This window comes from Mytilus californianus, unplaced genomic scaffold, assembly GCF_021869535.1.
Source record: "Mytilus californianus isolate M0D057914Y unplaced genomic scaffold, xbMytCali1.0.p SCAF_33, whole genome shotgun sequence".
In the NCBI taxonomy this organism is placed as follows: Eukaryota; Metazoa; Mollusca; class Bivalvia; order Mytilida; family Mytilidae; genus Mytilus; species Mytilus californianus.
The window spans coordinates 1,004,924-1,026,429 of record NW_026262683.1 but is presented as its reverse complement, the minus strand read 5'-3'; the positions used below and the strand labels follow the sequence as shown (position 1 = coordinate 1,026,429).

The window sequence follows — 21,506 nt, the reverse complement described above, 5'->3', positions numbered from 1 at the left end:
AATGAGAAAAACCCATACCGTATGGTCGGCTATAAAAGGCCCCGATGTGAAAAATATGAAACAATTCAATTGAGAAATCTAACGTTCTATTTTCATGAATTAATAACAAAACAATTTACGCAAAACAAATATGACAGACATGAACCAACAAAAACAACTGAACTACATTGAATGGACTTGGGATAGGCACATTATTAATGTGGCGGGGTTAAACATGTTTATGAGTGCTCAACCATCCCCTAACCTCGGAAAGTGATGTAACAGCACAATATAAGAACACATTATAAAAATCAGTTGAAAAAGGCTTAACTCATCAGATGGATACAAATAGAAATACATCTAACAAATACAGAGTGGACGGGTACTTATACATCCAAAAAAAACAAAGAGACACTAAATACAGATCTGAAAGTTCGCATTTATTGACAGCTACTTCAAAGACAATTACAACTAATGAATAAAATCATGTATCTTAGACTAAAATATCACTCAGTACACATCCAACATCCAATGGATTTAGTGTTAAGTCGTCATTAACAGTCCGAGAAAAACATGACCGTATGCAATGCCAAACTATAGGTAGATTTGTATCGACAGATTGTAGTACCGTGAAAGTACATATGTGTATGAAATTTAGTATGGTTTTAATTTACTGATAACAAAATCAATATTTACACCAGTAAAAACAATATGTCTTATTTGTCAGTATAGTCGAGTTACTTGTGCATTGTTGTGGTTCGTCTACAGCGTTTTTGTTTTATCTTGTTTGTTTTCAAGTGTGTGTATGGTTTGGTCTTACATTATCTTGGCTTATATAACAGTTATTCTATTTTTATTTTCTATATGTATGTAAAAGTTAAGATGACGAATCAGCTATGTCATTTATATGATTTTAAGTTTAAAGCAACTATATGCACAGGATTTTTTTGTTTATACACAGTTTTGATTTAAAAGAAAATCCGATATGGTTAAAAAAAAATACAAATGATAACACCATTACAAACATAATTCCATTTTAATATTTTTGTCATGGTTAGAAAATACATTAAATAACAGCATTAGAAACTCAATCCCAGTTCTATATTCTTGTACGTCACAAAAGTAACGTCATTTTTTGTGGCGTTAATACATTCGTGTGACACACAGTTTATACTTCGTTTGTGGTGTTCTGGTGTACTGTCGTTAGTTCGTGGGAGATGTCCGTTGTTATTCTGTGGTTTACGTGTTGTAAAATTTAAAGTACCATTATATTATTTATTTATGTATTTCTTTGTTCTGAGTGTTCTTGTGTTTATTTGTACTGTATTCCTGTCACGTAATGTTGTAATTTTAGCGGTATTTTTAACATTGCAACAAGCGGGAGGATTGGCTAGCCATACAACCAGGTTCAACCCACTATTTTGTTTCTTAAAATTTTCTGTACTAAGTCAGGAATAAGGCAGTTGTTATCAAATAGTCCGTTTCTATGTATGCTGGCGTTTGTTTTTTTTTTTTGTTGCAGTTCAGTGTTTCTGTTGTTCCGTTCTTTTCCTCTTGTAGTTGATGTGTTTCCCTTTGTTTTAGTTTGTAACCCGGATTTTTTTTCGCATTATCGATTCATGATTATTGAATAGCGGTATACTACTGTTGCCTGTATTTATAATAAATTTGTTCATTTCCAAAATATCGCATGATTTGATTAAACATAATTAAACACCAATTTAAGTTGTTTATATCTTTAAATAGATTACCATCTTTGATGCCATTTTTGTGTCATATTTTCAAAAAAAAACTGTGACAAATATATGATATTGCTTGAAAAAAAGGTAAGCTTATTACCTCTCAACTTCAAAGACTTGATATAAAGGGACATTATTTTCCATAATGTTATGATATGGGTGTTCTTGTCCTTTTCACTCTTCTGCTGAGCAGCAGGAGAAGCCGATTTCAGTAAATATTGCTTACCTCTTCAAAAGATAGCAACAGCTGATTTAATGATCTTTTTTTTATGTTATTGAGGCATTGTAAGTATATTTTTCTTCAATGAAGTAACAAATTACATGTATTTAATTTCATTGTCATGCCATACAACAGAACAAATACATACCTTAGTATTTTTCTCACTTATTTTTAATTCTAAAGTGCATTTTGCGAGGACGGAATCTTTAACAGCACGGAAATTGAAGGGGAGATATGGAAGGCTTGATAAAATTAGGAAAATTCTATAATTTAAGACATTGGTGAAACAAATATTGTCAGCCATAGAGGAAAAAAAGTGTATCAAAAAGATAAACCCGGTTGTTGATTAAGAAACAAAGTAATTAAATGTCTGCGCAAAACAAAATCACCCTCAATATAAAATCCGAGACACCCTACCCCCAATCATAAAAAAAGATTGTGTTTCATAATGAACTAATTACAGCTTCTTAGAAATCAAAGGAATCTCGAAAAAATAAAATATCACTTCAGAAATTAGTTGTCCCTGAAGCGCTGGTCTTGATTTACCTTCATTAGGAACGCTCACACCAAGATATATTGAAAACCAAAGGTGTGTTAGTACATAAAGACGTGAAGAATATAGTACCAAAGGAGTCTGAAAGAATAACCAAATTCAACTTTCCTAAGGGAGTTGGAACCTTGGTGTTATTATACATGTCATACAATCCTTGCATGTCTTCGTATTTCCACATCCTCAACCTGATTGAAATACAGATATTGTGTGCATGCATTTAGTTTATAGTTAAGATCAATAGTCCATAATCCATATTGTTTTTATTTTTATTTTACCATGAACTATAATATAAAAAGAAAGAAGACAAAACAAATAAAACGCAAATCTACATGAAAAATCTAAAAATATAAATAAGATGCATGTTACTTCTGTTTAAGAACTGTTTTATTAATTCTCTCGTGCACTAAGTTTATAGTATCACACAGTCCACAAACAAAGCGCTTGAGAAATGGTCAACTCGCTATCGGAGGGAAACTTATTTGTTTATGTTTTGGTCTGTCATTTCCTTTTTTCTCAGTTTATTATAATGCATATGATAAACTCATGCATTACATAGTATCTCCAAAACGACACGTACGGTCGAGATAAGTACCAACCGTTCATGATCTGTAGCAAATCGAGAAACCTCTGATAAGTGAAAGTACGGATAAAATCTGAATCCAATGACTTTATGAGTAGCGTCGGTTTCAATCTTAGAAAACGGGAGTCAAACAGTGAAAAGCTAGGCGAAAGGGATGTACAGGATAGCGTAATAAATTTGAACACGGATACTTAATTATTTGATTGTGTTGTAATTCAAACACAGATACTCTAACATTTGCTAAACATGGTAAAATTCAGGACCCGGTTGTTCATCTCTTGGTTACATTTTAACCAAGGGTTAAATATCATAACCCTTGGTTTAAATTTAACCCTAGGTTATTTGCTGTTGTTCATCCTCTGGTTAAATTTAACCCTTTGTTAAATCCTTGGTTAATTGAATCAGATTTAACTCTGCTTCGGACCTCGGTTAAAATTGTAAACAAGGAATAGTTGTGTTTAAAAGTGCGATTTCCTGTCAAAAACTAGACAGAAATGGTCACCAAATGTTTGATACAACATATTTTTTCGTTTCCTACGACCATTAGTATTCAAAAAACAATTTATTAATATTACGTTTTACCGCCCTTCCCCCATGTCTGCATAAAGTTTTACGTTCACATAGTGTCTACCTAACAGACATTGTCAAATCAGTTTTTTTTTTAACCCTGTCATCTTCTTTGTCAATAAAACAAATTATGAAGATAACGTATTTATCTTATTCTACGATCAACGCTTCTGTTCAAACCAAAGGTGCTCTCTGTCACGTCCGCGTTGTTGTAATATTTAATGAATTTAGACGCTGAAAATCGTATTGTTTTTATAAGAATCATATTTTTTGACCAAACAGTTTTTCTAGGACCGGAAAAAGTGTTGATAATTGTTTATTTTGAAGAAAATGAACATTCACTGAAAATTTAAACATGGGTTACGTAACCAAGGGTTAAAAAGAAGTTGCACAACAGAATTTTAAGCCTTGATACGTAACCCTCAGTTTAAAAATGTAACCCTGGGTTATATTTAACAAAGGGTTATATTTAACCGAGAGATGAACAACTGGGTCCAGAATGAACCCTCACAAGTAAAAAAAGGACAAATTTAAAGCAAATTCTAGTCAATTTGTAACCTATCGAAATTCTTTGAAAAATTACTGTTAAGGGGAAGCTTTTATCAAAGAATGTATTTAAAGATGGTTACGACTAGGGCGAAGTGGAAAAGAAACCAAAGGAACATTCAAATTCATATCAAAAATAAATTGATAACGTCATGGCAAAAAAAGAAAAAGAACGAACGACGAACAACGTATACAAAACACTACGTACACAAGTAAAGACTAAGCAACACAAAAAATCCACCAAAACTAGGGGTGATTTCATGTGCTCCGGAAGGGTGAGCAGATCCATATCCACATGTGGCAACCGTCATATTGCTCATGTTAGTACAAATCCGGTGATTAGTCTAATTCAGTAGGTCACATTCGGGAAAAGGAGGAAGGGATTGCCGTTACGACGATTGGAACATATTCGTTGTCATCTGTGAAACAGATATTCCATCAAGGTCAACTAACAATGATTTCAACTTCACCACTTGGAACTCTTGATTTAATATCTACCTTTTGAGCAGCAATACTTTATCACGGAAATCATGATAAGAAAATATCGTATCAACTGGGAAATATACACTCCATATGCAAGCGCTGCTAGAAACTGCTAGATAGAAATGGAAAGTTCACAATAAGGAAGCCGAAATCATCTCTGTTGTCGTAAAGTTTTGTTTTCAACTAACCCTCATTGTCAATTGCTAGATGTAAGTCAAGATATTAGGCAAACTTAACTGTATCTGTTATATCCTTTATTTCAATTTCGGGATAAATGCGTCAAAAAAAGTCAAAAAGTCATTAAACTTTGAATTATTTAGTTAGAGGACATCATCAATTTATCCGAAAGTGAAGTAAATGATAATGCTAGCTTGTTTTCATTCTTCCTAAGAAGTTATAGTAAGAAGTCGGCCGCATTTGAATAAAGGAACGAGTCGACAGTTGGTTCCCATGGGAATGCCGATTGTTTGTTGAAAAATACGTCCTCTAAACGTAACAATTATGTTGATAGATTGTATGTACATTAACAGATCTTTGGAATATTTTAGTATCCACCCGTGATTCCCGTCGCCTCTAGAATAGGTATTTCCACAATAGCATTGACGCCCGGCTTTGATTGCTGATGAAATTTATGTTAATAATTTAGAAAGAGGTTTCGTAGAGTAGAAGACCCATCCATATAAATAGTAAAATTACAAAAATACCAAACTTTTTTCTCTGACTGTTTATGACGTCTTTACACTAAATCCATTGGATGTTGGATGTGTACTGATTGATAATTTAGTCTTAGATGCATGATATTTTTTTATTAGTTGTTAGTGGCTTTGAACTAGCTGTCAGTAACTGCGTGTACTCTCAGATCTGTACTTAGTGTCTTTTTGTTGTTGGGATGTACAAGTACCCAGCCACGTCCACTCTGTGTTTTTTTGTAGATGTATTTCTATTTGTATCCATCTGATGAGTTAAGCCTTTTTTCAACTGATTTTTATAGTCGTTCTTATGTTGTACTGTTACACCAATGTCCCAGGTTAGGGGAAGGTTGGGATCCCGCTTACATGTTTAACCCCGACATATTCTGTATGTATGTGGCTGTCCCAAGTCAGGAACCTGTAATTCAGTGGATGTCGTTTGTTGCTGTGTTACATATTTGTTTTTCGTTTTTTTTTTTTTTTTTGTACATTAATTAGGCCGTTAGTTTTCTCATTTGAATTGTTTTACATTTGTCATTCCGGTGCCTTTTATAGCTGACTATACGGTTTGGGCTTTGCTCATTGTTGAAGGCCGTACGGTGACCTAAAGTTGTTAATTTCTGTGTCATTTGGTCTCTTGTGAAGAGTTGTGTCATTGGCAATCACACCACATCTTCTTTTTTATATTAAACTAAAAAGATATGTTTTTTGTTTCCTTTAAAATATATTAGTAATTTCAACTTTTATATTTACCCTTTTTCCCGTCATTTATGTTTCTTGGTTGAGCAATAGTTTTTGTTTAGTATGCATTTTACGCAAAATGAACAAATGTACCGTTCAAATCAGACGCCAATTTTAAACAACATATGTCACTGAACGTACTTACTTCTCGGAAATCTTGATGACATTAACAATATATACGATGTTTTCATATCACATTTGTACTTAAATTAGCAACAACACGGGTGCCACAAGTGGTACAGGATCTGCTTACCCTCCCGAAGCACCTAAGATAACAACCGGATTTTGGTGGGGCACAACAAGTGGAGCAGGATCTGCTCTTACCACCCCACCCACCCCCGAAGCACCTAAGATCACATCCGGCTTTTGGTGGGGATCGTGTTGCTCAGTTGTTTAAATTTGTGTACAGTTGTTTGTATTTTCTTCATATTTTGGTTTTAGTAATGGCGTTATCAGTTTATAAAGCCTTCACTCCATTCGGTTAAATTAGTTTTATAAGCAAATAAAAAACATAAAATGCCATTAATATTATCACTATGTATACTACAGGTTCCCCAAGGCGATACAAGGAACACGATGGATCCACAAACGTTATAGGACTAGAAATCGGGCAAAACCTTACAATATCAGAACACATTTTGGCTTATCCTATGGGCATTACTTCATGGATATTTAAGCCTAATGAGAGTTCACCGGAAAAAACAGTGTATTCAGATTTTAACTGCAGTACATACAAGATTTCAGATCATCATATTTGCTTTATCAGGCTTAATTTTACTGAACATAATTTTGGGTTGTATACAGTCGTTATTGTGAATGAGGTTGGCAAGACAACATTAACAATTAAGGTTAATCCCCAAGGTATGTTAAATAAATTAGTATTGCTTTTCATTATCAAAATATGTGAAGAACTGTTTCCTAATTGCCTGTTTCGTTCTCCGCAGAAATTGGAACAGGTGTGCCTTTGTACACAGCTATGTATGCCATATAAATACATGCCTCAGCGATGACGTTGATGTATACAATTTGATTTTTCATATTAGTTCTCTTTCTTAATTCTGATGTAACCCGAACAATTAAGTTAATATATTCCGCTGTTCTACAAGGAACACATTAGTGCCTGCATTTAAAAATCGTTATTTTATCATTCGGATTTAGTTCCGGATTTATCCATCTCGATAACATGATGCTCCTGGATGATTTGCTTTCTCATCCAGAGTGCGCTAATCAAAATTATATTTCTTTGGCATTTTGTTTTATGGGGAAAAGTGTTGAAGCCTTCGAAAGTGGGAGAGATGATCGTGGGAAGGGACTGAATTGTATAAAGGGGAATGTTTAAAGATAAATATATCGCATTTCTAAAAAACAAATGTAAACATTAATTCGAGAAATAAGAAATATACAAATAAATACATGTGGCATAATTTCCGGTACGACATTTTATTAACCAAGGAATGAAAAATTAAAGGTAATGTGAAAAATGACGCGTAACAATGGCAAACTTAGTAAGAAAATAAAATTGACACTAAATATATTATTATTAATCGTCAAATCTAATTCATCAACCACTATATTATTCCTAAAAGTTATTATATTTATGTTCAAATGAAATTTAACAGATGTATCTCTAATAAACGAGCCCAAACATACTCTCAAGATGCTATTTATACCATTGTTCGGACAGATAAAAATTCAACTTATAGTTTCGTAGTTTAATTATAATTTCAAGATTCTCGAATTTCCAGATTTCTTTGGACAGTTAGACAAATATACTATGTGTAACAAGAGGTTGTGAATAACTCAAATACAATGAACATAACCAAATTAGCATGTGATTACTAACAAATGACTTGAAGATGTTATCTAAAGAAGAAACGCTAGTTTTTTAATAGATAATGGCAATCATGAATGTCTTCAAAAAAATAAAATTACCTTCCATTTTGTTTTTAAATTATACTATATCTGCATTTAACACAAATAAATATTACAGAATATTCTTCACAAATATCTTGCTTTTTTTGCATAAGTTACACATTTTCTCTACTTTAATATATCGTATCATCTACCAGTCTCTATAGGTGGTCGTTCATTTGCAGTTCTTATATTTGTATTCCCAATTCTTGATAACGTGAAGACTATGGCTGGCAAATTAGAAAGTTTTACATGTCAAGATTATTTGTTTTCTAAATGAATGAAATTATCCTCGGGATGTGTTATGAGAGTTGCTGTATCATTATTGTATAAAAAGGCAACGAAAAATTTGTTTAACGTCATATAAAGATAAGAAGATGTGGTATCATTGCCAATGAGATATCTCTCCACAAGAGACCAAATGTCATACACAGAAAATTGGTTTGAAAAAATAAACCTCCTGTCTAAATCATTATATATAGATTATATGAGACTAACCAATCCTAAATTCACTTAATTGTTATTTTGTTAAACATTGCATTAATCTTCATAATTTTCTACTGAATTTCTGTTCTTTTAGAAGTAACTTACTCCAAAACGAAACATCCACAATTTGAATTGAACTTCAACTGGTTGAAGTGAAAACCTCCATATTTCTTTGGAAATCATAAATGATAGAGTAGAACTACGAAGTGTCAGAATTGTTTCACAACATTTCAAGCAGATTTGCTTAATGATATTCAAATTTTCAAAACCACACATTCTGAACCGAACAAAAAAAAAATAGCATAAAATCAATCATTTATATGTTTTTGAGTTTAGTATGACGTCCATTATCACTGAACTAGTACACATTTTTGTTAAGGGGCCAGCTTTTGGATGAATGTTTTTATGCAAACAAATTCTGTATTTTGATGTTATTATTAAAAGTCTATTTTGAATAAAATTTATTATGTTATACTATTTACATGTACAATTGGCGCAAATGAAAAGTTTTATTTTGGCGCAAATGAAATATGAACTTTGTGGTGCAAATGACAGATTTTTTGGCGCAACTGACAGATATTTTTGGCAAAAATGAAATGCCAATTGGACAAAAGCAAAGGACCGATAAAAATATAATTCAACTGAATGACGAACATCTAATGACTACGGTTTGCTGGAAGTTTATAGAATGAAAAGCTGGTTCATTATTAAGTTATTCAATTAAACTATTCCATTATAGCAAAGATGTGGTTTGGAGGTTTTGATTTTACCGTCTTTTAAACGGACTATTTCAAACGGACTTTCACATCCTATTTTTACGATGATGTTATGTATAGAGGCCATGATTCTGGATATGATCCGTGTAAACTTATTAATTTTTTAAATACATTTATTCTTAAAGGTCACCAACTTAACTCCGTCATCAGTGCCATATTTTCTAAATGCCAAAATAATGTTAAACTTTTCAAGTAGTTATGTTAAGTTGTAAAACATTGATTTTTTTCAAAACATTCACTAGAGGAAAATTATTTGTCCTCTAAACAATCATATACATCAATCGAATAATTTAATTGCAAGGTCCACCAAATCAACCAACAGATGTTTTAGTAGCCTGTGAAATAACATCAATGATTGTATCATGGCGACCCGGATTGAATGGAGGGAATGAACAATCTTTTAGAGTGGTATGGTTGAATATAATGACCCAACAAATAGAATATTCATCTGAGATCATGGATTCCAGACAGGAACAGACTAAGCAGTATATAGTTAAGTCTTTGGTTCCAGACACATCATACATCATATATGTAGAAGCTGCTAATAAACACGGCATTGTCAGATCAACAGATAATGATAACTGTACCACCAGATCAAGTACGTAAACGTATCAAATGATTTACCTAATTATGATATTTTAATGTTGTTTATTATCAGTTCTGATTCAACAGCTACATAGTATTATTCCGGAGACGAATTCAATTTTTGGAGAATACACATGCATGACTTCAACTTCTACAATGATTTCAATCACACTTTCAAGGAATCTTTCTAATAAAATGTACTTGTACATCTCATGTTTTAGTAGAGCTTTCCACTTCCTTGTGGAAAGACCTTTTGATTTTGTTCTGATTTTTTCCGTCACTTTTTGATGTCGAGACCTTTCATTAACAGTGGTGTAATGGATCAACATAAGAACAAACTGTAACAATCAGTTAAAAACGGCATGACTAATTTCAGTATGGTAGTATGTATCATAATTGTATTTGAAGTCTATTGAAATGAGAATTATATCATATATATTATGATTGCAAACCAATATTTTGCTTGCATTATGGAGAGAGTGAAATCTTTTACACCAGGAGTTAATACGAAAAAAATCAATCTTTCAGGTTTATATAACAGTCAACCGAATAATTCTCTGGCCATGAGTGTTGGTGCAGGCATTGGATCATCTGTGTTCATATTATTAGTAGCAGGTCTTGTAGTTTTGATTTTGAAGAGGAGGTTGAATAATAAAGAAGGTACAGAAAACTCACCAAAACATAGTCAATTATTCTTACTATTGTTTTTAGCACTTTAGACAATTTGTTTTTAAATAGTCTGAAAAAGTGGGACCGCATTACCCAAAAACTATCAGGAATTATTTTTCATATTTTCCCAGATGCCATGAAACTATTTAATTTGTGTAACTTTTAAAGTCCTTTGTTGTATATGCTTGAAAGTTTTACTATGAAACAACTGTACGTGAACTTTCTTGTAAAAGAAAAACCTTTATCTTACCACAATCTTCAGTAATGTACTGCTATTGAATTATAACGTACTCTAATTCGCCGAAACCTTTCTGTATGTAGTGACCTTATTTACGAGACCTCCCGTAGGGCGAGGCAAACGTGCACTGGCAGGTAAATAGTAATAACTGATTCCTAAAAAAAACAAAATTAAATACACCAAATTATTTTCCAAATGTTATGTAAAGTTTAATAAACAAATAGGAACACATGGAAATATAAAAAATAGATTTATCAATTCACTTATTTTTACGTTATCTATGATTCTGTGTTGATTGTATACCAATGTTACAATCCGGTAATACACTCGAAATTTAACTAGCTTGCATGCGATCAACAAGTACTGATTAAAATAATAGTTGTCGATAAAACGCTCTAGCTAGATTCGTAATACATGATAAAAAAGTGCATCGAGCACTTAGTTAAGTCTATATATATGCATGCATTGGTTCAATTATTTCCTAACAATATAATTACAAGAAACTCGTATTACACGATTTCAACTTAAATGGTTTCCGTATGCAGGGTTTTTTTTTCGAAAAAAATATATATTCACTTTAATATGTTCTCAATTGTTAATGAATGGTTGCGTAAGATTTATCAGATATACTATTTACACCATCCAGAAATTCATAACTCTAATTAATAGATGAACATGAATACTGTAGGTGCGGCAAGGGCCTTTTTGGTCAAAAATTATTAGTCAATTATTCTAAGATGAAAATTAATTAAAGTGTATGCATATAAGTGAGAAAAAGTAAAATCAAGATTTATGATAATTTTGACGTCATAAAAGAAAAAAGCTCTGTTTCGTCGTAATAATAGCAATCAGATCCTAAACTGAATATTAAACAAGAAATAGGGGTCATATTGGGACAATGGTCGAAAATATTCTTTCTTATTTCAGAAAAAAACAAGTTGTATCACTCAATGGATCCTGGTACATGGTATGTATAAAATAGTATCTTAAAGGTTGTTTTTTTTCATTTTGTTAAATAGATACATATATATCAATCATGTTCTCTGATGAGTGTACTAGATGATGTAATCATACACAGTTAAGATATCGATGTATATAATTTACTCAAAATGCATATACAGTCGACGATGTAAGAGTATAGGCAGCATTATTGCTCATCACCAGGTTTTATAATCCTAAATCTAAATCGGTAATTGTAAGTATTCGTTGTAACATTTGCTTTAGAATTATTATTTTTGTTTATATCGGTATTCCAGTTTAGTCATAGTTTGTCATTGCTCCGAGAGCGATTTTTGAAAAGTTTAAAAATCTCGTTTAAATTTCTTTTGAACTGAGACCGATTCAAAGTATGAACTATCAACTATGATGTGAACAATTGCTTTTTTTAGAATATCGAATGTTTCGCTTTTGTGGTTTTTTTTTGTTTTTGTTTTTTTGTTTTTTTTTTTTTGTTAGCCTTTTCGTTGGGTTATTATTTCGTTTACGTATACTTCCAATCCCCTTTGGTTCATAATAGCTCATTTATAGATTTATATAGACGGATGTTGTCTGTATTCAAGCTTTTTAACCTCTTCCATTGTTTTGAATCTTCATCAGCCCTCGATATTTTTATCGTTAATATAAATAATATATTATTCTGTTGTTTTTTTCCTCTGTTTAGTCATATTATAGAATGATTTCATATCGAATGTATTACATTTGGCGTCCGTCGTCCGTAAACTTTTCACTTTTTGAACTTCTACTTGAGAACGAACCACTTAAAAGGATCAATATATTAAACTGTTATTTTCTTCATATTGTTGAAGCGTATTATAAAAAGATCATAACATGTCATTTTTCATGCCTTCTGCTCTTAGACTGATATTGAACCTTGGGCTGATAATACATCTGATATGAAAAATGTCCTGTAATCATCTGATAATAATATATAACTGCAATATATAGATAAGGTCAATGAATGGTTTTATGTCTTACTTTCTCTGATTGCTATGAGAAAGAGTTTTCTGTTTTTACGTGTATTTCGCTTTATCTAGTATATTAATAATGCTTTTCAAACAAATATTGAACACTGTTGTACTGAAATATTGCATACTAATTTAACAATGATGACTTATTCAATGTTTGAATTCGGTTATATGGTTTTATAGTCGACAAAAGACAAGTAATGATCAACATAACTATTGTGAACTCCAAACAACAAGAATGGGTAGGTAATATTTCAATAATTTCTTCAGCTTAATATTGACTACATTCAATATTTTAACTTAACACAGTAAAGTAATCTTTTCTTCTGCAGATGGCGTTATTTTGTGCAACTGTATTAGTTATCATGATTTTGTTTTACACTGGAATTTCTTGAAGAAAGTGCTTTTTATTAAAATATACGTCATTAATATTTAAAAGTGTGTTTGATAAGTGACAATTAATCACTGTTCTATAAGTTTGTTCTTATTTTATACATTGCATAAGACGAGACGGTTCAAAACAGACAAAACATTTAAAAGACGTCAATACTTAATGAATTCCAAGTGAGCACATTAAAAATACAAAAGGTAGTACAAAGTGTTCCAGTTTTCTGATTAATTCTTACATTCTAGCGTGATAAATAATAACAAAACAACATTTTAAATAGTTGCATAGAAATGGATAAAAATAATATTAGTACAACAAATAGAGTATACGCTATGTTACTATTCAGCAGCACCTAATAGTGTTTAAGTGTTAATATCGTTAAGTAAATATCTATGTTTGTTGGAACATATTTTATTTTTAAAATGTTACAAAACGGATTAGACAGTTAGTCTGCTCCTAAGATACACTATTAATTATAAAATGTCATAGCATGCAAATATTTACATCAATTATTACATAATTCAAATCAAACACCTGGTGTTTGAGAGACATATAAACAAAACAAACAGAGAAAGGAAAGTAGCGAAAAACAGGAAGAGAACAGATTTACATATATGTGCGCGTGTGTCTGTATAAATAAAAAAGAAGTTTGGTATGATTGGCAATAAGACAACTCTTCACAAGATACCAAAATGACACAGAAACTAACAACTATAAGTCACTAGACGGCCTTCAACAACGAGCAAAACCCTTACCGCATAGTTAGTAAAAAGGGCCCCGAAATGACAAATTGAAAACAATTCAAATGAGAAACTAACGGCCTAATTTAAGTACAAAATAAGGAACGAAAAACAAAGATGTAACACAGCAACACACGACAACCACTGATTCACCGGTTCTTGATTTGGGACAGCCACATACCAGAATTTAAACATTTATACCAGAATTTAAACATGTTAGCGGGCGCCCACCCCCCCCCCCCCCCCCCCCCCCCCCTAACCTGGGACAGTGGTGTAACAGTACAACTTAAGAACACACAATAAAAATCAGTTGAAAAAGGCTTAAGTTGAAAAAGGCTTAACATCAGATGGATACAAATTGCTGATTACTACATTCAAATTATACACATGATTGAACAGGAAACCATTTTGTCTTTTTTAAATATTTCTTAAAATTTCTTCGTTTTGCTTATTTGTTAGCTTGTTATTACCGGACGTTATCATTTCTAGATCCAATCCGGTAACCAGTCAAGACTATTCCTTAGATGATTATAAAAGGCATTTAAAAAAGATGTTATCATAATCTTCACACAAAAAAAGAAACAAAACAAAACACAGCGACACGGTGGATCTGACACTTTTATATTAAGAAAAATCAAAATTAGGGATGTAGCTGAACATTTGATGTTTTGTGTTTTGGCCAAACACATAGTTTGCTGTTTCTATATATGTTTTAACTATACTCAACACTACGTCCATCAGTCCGTAAGTCCGTCCGTCGTTTTCGTTTCCGGATATACTTCATATTGGACACAATCATACTTGTATGGTCGCATATATAAGAGGAAGGTCTCTATTTAGGGTTAGGTTACTACATCCAATGTAAAGGTCAAAATAAGTAAAAGTAGCCTGCCAATTTTACAGCAAATAGTACTTTGATATAATACTACATAATAAAAGGAAGGTTTCAATTGATCTGGAGGTCACTGGGTCAAAGTCATATTTATGAATCAAATTATTAACGAAATGATTTCTGTAAATTGAAACTTCACTTGGATATATGGTAGTATATAATAAGATGAGGCTCCCTATTGACAATGATGATGATGATGATGATGATGATGATGATGATGATGATGATGATGATGATGATGATGATGATGATGATGATGATGATGATGATGATGATGATGATGATGATGATGATGATGATGATGCTTAACGTCCAGTGGCAAATTAATGTGCTTATTCAGGACGAGAGCATGTTAATGTAGTAAATATTTCAACCCTGCTTTGTACTAGACCGACACGCTGAATCGGATTTTGAACGTTTTACCTCACAAAGTAACAGTCCGCAAGAAGACGTGTCACCTTACCCTGACACATTATTCTGACTCCGAGCCGACCAGTCTTTGCTCTTGCTCCTTAATACCGCATGTTTAGCGGAGAAGCAGCAAATAACAATTTAAAAGTCTCTGGTTTCATCCGACCTCCCGCACTCAAGGCGAACACGCTTCCACGAGATATCCGAGGCGATCGTCTCCATTGATTTTGAGGTCACAACATCAAAGATCAATACCAAACAAATATGTATATGGGCAAATTGAAATAGAGGAAGATCTGAATTATAACTACGTCACTAGGTCGAAGTTCAAAGTCATAGTTTCAAAACTAGATCGACGCACTTTGTAATACAATATTACTGCCTGAAATCAATAACGAAAATAAACATATCTTAAAGTAAACACAAAAGATATGCCATCACGTCAATATAAGCTTGAAGAATGGAAGATCATGCCGTCATTTATGCTAGCTTCTCTTCTAATGGTTCATTAATTCTTTTATTGTTGGAACGGTTATGTATTCGCTTACAGATTTAATACATAGAACATCTCCTGATTTGTAGCTGGTTGTGTACAATAAGTTAAACAAACCTGGAAAGGAGGTGGGGGATACTAGATAACGATGATTTGTTTTAGTTGAGACTTTTGATTTGAAATGACAAATAGCTACATGTGTTTCTGTCTGTCTTACTGGCTGTCGTTCTTCCCGCTTCCTTCATAACTTTTGTACCAAATAACAAAAAAGACTAACAACAGTCTACAACAGATGTAACACATAGAAAACTTAAGACTGAGGTACAAAAGGGCTCAAAAAATGAAACAAAGTTTCTAATGATAATTTATTGAACATATTAATATAAAAACCAGGTTTGTAGGCAGTTAATTGTATTACTTGTTCATCTTTTTTATAACACATATCAATTATCAAATAACGCTTATACCAATTAACATTTTCAGATTCGAATCCTGACTGCATACAATTAAACAGGTAATTATGATAATTATTGTGTACGATACTAAAACAATGATACCGTAGGAATTGGTGTTTCCTCTCTTATTATTGTTCTATAATGCTGTTTTCTAATTATTATTTTATTGTCATAAAAATAATAATGAATTCCTTGTCTTGTTGTAATATTTGACTACAAATGCACATGCTATCTTCAAGAAAAGTTTAGGTCATTTAAAACACTTGAAATAAGGATCTTTCATAAACTGTATAATTATATAATGAATGTGATTTTTTCTGTCTTGACAAAATATTAATGATAGTCATGGCTTTGGGTGATCAATTAATACTCCAGAATACATGAGAGGCTTACAAAATTTGGTTTAAACGGTTATAAACCATCGATCTAATAACAAGGTGGATAAATTAATAAATGATGTTCCATTGATAAACTGTTAATAGCTAACAAACAGAATATATTGAGACATGCATTCCATCAGGATCTTTGTACCTACAATGGTATTAAATAACTGTTACAAATAAGTCATTGTCATAAAATGATGCTTTTGTATGTAGTAGTTATTGGACTTTTAATTTGGTTACTGGTATCCCAGATTGATAAAGAAATAGAGTGTTTGTCGGAGAAAAAAATTGTTACTCATGTTTCTGAGTTCTTATGCCTTATAACGCAATTAATGTATAATGCATTTCTTTAGAACAATAGAAACAAATGAAAAGTATTCAACCTGCGTTTTTCTCAATAAAATTGTTGAAGTGTAGTGTCTAGTTTTTGGGACAAATTATATAAAAATTATAGACAACTTCATCAGCTCTTACTCAAAATATGAACAATTGCATGTTCAGGGAGTATATAATTCAATTTTAATAGCTGCAGCCGTTCTCATTTTTTTGGGGAAGGAGATTTTTCAAATCCTCCGAAAGCCTATTCGACTGGTTGTTTTTAAAATCGTTGAATCGATTCAAGTAGAATTGCTTGCATATAGATATAAGAAGACGTGGTATGAGTGCCTATGAGACAACTCTCCATCCAAGTCACAATTTGTAAAAGTAAACTATTATAGGCAAAAGTACGGTCTTCAACACGGAGCCTTGGCTCACAATGAACAGCAAGCTATAAATGGCCTCAAAAATGACTAGTGTAAAATCATTCAAACAGGAAAACCAACGGCCTAATCTATATTAAAAAACAAGAAACGAGAAACACTTATGAACCACATCAAAAAACGACAACCACAGAACATCAGGGTCCTGACTTAGGACAGGTACAAACAAATGCAGCAGGTTTAAACGTTTTAGTAGGTACAATGTATCAACCTTCACCTTTACCTGAAACAATAGTGTAACATCACAACATAGAAAGAAACTATAAAATATCAATTGAAATGGCTTAACTCAATCAAAAGACATATTAACACAAACAAGTGAGCATACACTGAACGAATACATTTGATCTATGACACAATGTAAATACAAAATCAATAAAAAAAAGGGTGAGATGTTAAAACAATATCAGAGAGCAACCTTAATCTTGGACAAAATGCCGCCAAATAAAATAATGTACACAGGTAAATTAAAATAATTTTGTTGTTGGGTATACAGAAATGGAGTACAGAAATATGTTTTACAAAATAAATAATTTTGTTTTTCATAGTACGAGAACAGAAGTGAAATTTTATAGTCATACCAAACACTTATCAAAGCTGGTCTATATCTAAAATAGAGAGACGAGACATAACACTAAATAAGTAAACATTAAATAACAAAAAGAATTACAAATTGTTTCAACAGGTCAAATTAACACGAAAGTACGATTTGAGAGTACTCGCAGTTACCGAAAGCTAGTTTAAAGCCAAAAACAATTAATAATAAAAAATCATACATCAGAGACTAAATTCAACTAAAACACATCCCATTGCATGTTAGTAGAATAGCGTCTGCATTATTTTATGAAACAAAGACAGAGACACAAATGTGCCGTTTGGCATAAAAAAAACAATTTCTTATGTTACGTATAGTTTTTTAGATTCTCATGTTTTAATGTTTTACATGCTGCTTAAATTTGAAAGAACATTAACAATTTGGCACGACTTATACTTAATCCTTGAAAAAAATCCAATTAACTTTAACAATAAAATAAACAGCTCAAACGATGTAAAAAGATACCACCATTATAACACATTCTGAGTCAGTTTCCAGACGCTACCATCGTCGTTGATAATCATATTTCTCTTATTTAAAGAGTGGCGAAGTTGTCTGAAGGCCGACTCAACATTCTCTAAGTACATTCGAAATTTATTAAATGGGTGGCAATTTTTACTAGCGTCTTATCAATTTAGTTGGGGTATAATTTTTGAATTTCTTTATCTGAACAAAGCAAACGATTGACGTTAAGTTGTATATTTAAAGTTGAAGATGTTGCGATGCAATGCATATAATTATAAAAAAAATTAGTTCGAATCAACAACATTCGATGGTTTTTATACTTAGTTTTTATACTTAGTTTAGTCTGTGTAAGTGTAAGTATATCTTTTTTTGAAGAACAAAATGTCGAAAGTAACAATGGCATAGATTTGGTAGGGTTGATATGGTCTGCTTACCTTGTTTTTCAAGTTATTCTTTCCTACATTCTCCCCTCCCCTAGGAGGTATCACCTCTTTGATTACACTTTGCAACTGTACCATCCTTAAAATATTTTAACACTAAATTATTATGCAAGACACATTTTTTTTAATTGTAATTTTACCCCTTCTTGTTATTTTATGCATACACTACGAAGAAATAGATTGGGAGGTACGAAAAAATCCACTATCCACTCTAGGGACTGTGATTGCTGGCAAGATTATTTAAAAGACGACAATTGTATTATACGCATGCACACATATCTTAAAAACACAATATGTAATAGTAAAAGTTCAATGATAAGTTAATATTGATATTGAAAGACCTCCGAACAAAAAGGGATGTTCAGATCCAAGAGCCCGAAGGGCGAGGGGATTTGAACAGTCTTTTTGTGAGGAGGTCTTTTAATGTTAATATTAACTTAATCATTGAACTTTTACTGACTTACAAACCGTCTAAAACATACACAAAAGTACACAAAAAACACTTGCAGAAACCTAGTTCCCCTGGACGATATATTCAACTTAAATGATAGTTAAACAGTACTCAGACTGATATACATGTATACAATAAACAGCTACCAAATTGTAATGGAAACGGACCGATTAAATGGCAGTACATCATTTAATTATTTATTTATAATTTTTTTAGCATTAAAATAACACCAAATGATAGTTTTACAAAATTAGAGGTAAAATTATATATTTTTGAATCTCTGTTTAACTATTATTTAGTCATGGGGCGGTTTTGAGCTTATCATTCTGTACATGCATCTTTCTATAAAAAAAACGACTGTATGTTGACTCTAAATGTTTTGATTTCTCTGTGTCGTTGGGTTGCTGTCGCATTAATGTATACCTTTATCTCCTTTTATTCAAAACCATATAATTGACTTGGGTATAGAAAAATTGACATCTCTGGACCTCTCCCGTTCCACAGTATAGCCTGGCTAAAGGGGTGTTTTCGTTTGGCTTATCGGGTATATAATTATATATAAATACGCAGCTTTGTTCGATCGGAATAGAAAATATATCCGATGCCTGGTGTAGCGAGAATTTCACACTAGCTATACGTTAAAAAACCTTTGAATAACTCTATGAGAGGAAAAGACGATCTACGCACGAGTTAAATGATTGAAATCTGTAAACAAAAACAAAGGTCAACTAAATCTTCAAATAAGTCGAATGGAAATCTTCCTAGGACAATTGTAGATGAAAAGAAATTAAATAACAAAACCGATCAGCAAGACAATATTTAAAAAAATAAATGGCAAAATAAGTTGAATCCTTATTTAAATTTTTGTTAAAATGTTTATCCATTATTGTTTTTATGACAACTATTAAACCAGTCTGAGAAATAAATAAACTTGAAACAGCAAATGTTGTCACCTAGACGAGACTACCGTCATTGTACGCTTCAGTATTGCCACTCAATGAAGATTTTTTTCTTTTCTAATCCCCTATCCTCTAAGTTTTGCAGTAAGGATACAATCTAACCCATGATGTGGACTGTCCAACATTATTTAATGTTACAAAAAAAGATTAAATACAAAGAGAAAAATGATGGAAGAAATGCTAAAATTTACGCTAAAAAAATCAAACGTAATTAAGAATGAAATATATAAAAATTTGAAACCTGTTTGAGACAATTATCAACTGAAGACAAATGATTATACATCACTAAATGAAGCTGACTAATTAATGTCTCCCTTAATGTCCAGTGGCAAATATTTCATGCATATTCACGACCAAATGCAAAGTGGATCAACGTGAAGCAAATGATTGTAACTCTAGAATCTTATAGAGTGGCATTTTTTAAAATAAGAGAGATCGATCGCTAGAGATAAATCGTATACCGTAATAGAATAAAGTTTAACCATGATTGAAGTCGTAAAGTAAGCTATAGCCCTCCTTCCCTCGTTTTCTCCACGGTAGACGAATGCCTAAAACAAAACGTCATGAATTGACAATCAATAACGGCCACTATAAGTAAATGAGATATGGATTTTTTTGGTAAATAACTTCCTATTGCAGCAAACATTTCACTCAAATGCCGTTTGATTATTGACCGGAGATATTAAATCAACCGAAAACACTTTGAATCTAAATTTTGTAAAAATTGTAAGAAATGGTGTTTTGCTTGGTGTTTTTCCCTATCCTGAGTGCGTATCTAATTAGTAATGCCCGATGAACTTTTAGTAAATTGAATCTCAACTTAAAGACCTACACCGGGTTAGAATATAACAAAGTGCTCTCGACCAATGAAATTGTAGGATTTGGTGTTTCTTAATTGTGGAGAATGAATGAAATCATTGTTCTTAGTAAGGGATTATTCTATTGTTTAGGCCTACGTATAGTTAAAAACAAAGAGTTTCTATAAATGAGTTACAAATGCCCCAAAGCACATATATCAGCTTTAAAGAATTTGTGATTAAAATTGTCTAAAAGTTTAATTTTGAAACAAATAAAAATATCAAAATAAGATGAAGTTTACTGGTGCAGTAACATTGGTACCGTTAACGTTATTATGAGACTTCAAATTACAAAAAAAAAATCAAAAAAAAAAAATCAAAGCAATGATAAAAAAAAAAGTTTTAAAATCAAATAAAACCTAAATCTTTAGCTTATACTCTTTCCAAAACTCAGATTACTGGATCCGTCGTGGGTGAGAATAGTAATTTCCAATATTCTGATAAAATTGTATTTAAACATTTCCATGACATAATGAAGTAGTATTTGATT

General features: G+C 31.9%; 1 protein-coding gene across 1 annotated transcript in view; it reads left to right on the top strand.

Moving 5' to 3' along the window:
- LOC127736555 (uncharacterized) overlaps positions 1-16,168 on the top strand; it is a 37,142-nt gene extending 20,974 nt beyond the window's left edge. Inside the window, exons 3-7 of the mRNA XM_052247116.1 lie at positions 9,572-9,868; positions 10,384-10,515; positions 11,690-11,729; positions 12,910-12,968; positions 16,134-16,168. Of these exons, the coding sequence (XP_052103076.1) occupies positions 9,572-9,868; positions 10,384-10,515; positions 11,690-11,729; positions 12,910-12,968; positions 16,134-16,168 (563 nt within the window). The remainder of the gene's footprint in view (positions 1-9,571; positions 9,869-10,383; positions 10,516-11,689; positions 11,730-12,909; positions 12,969-16,133) is intronic.
- The last annotated feature ends 5,338 nt before the right edge of the window (positions 16,169-21,506 follow it).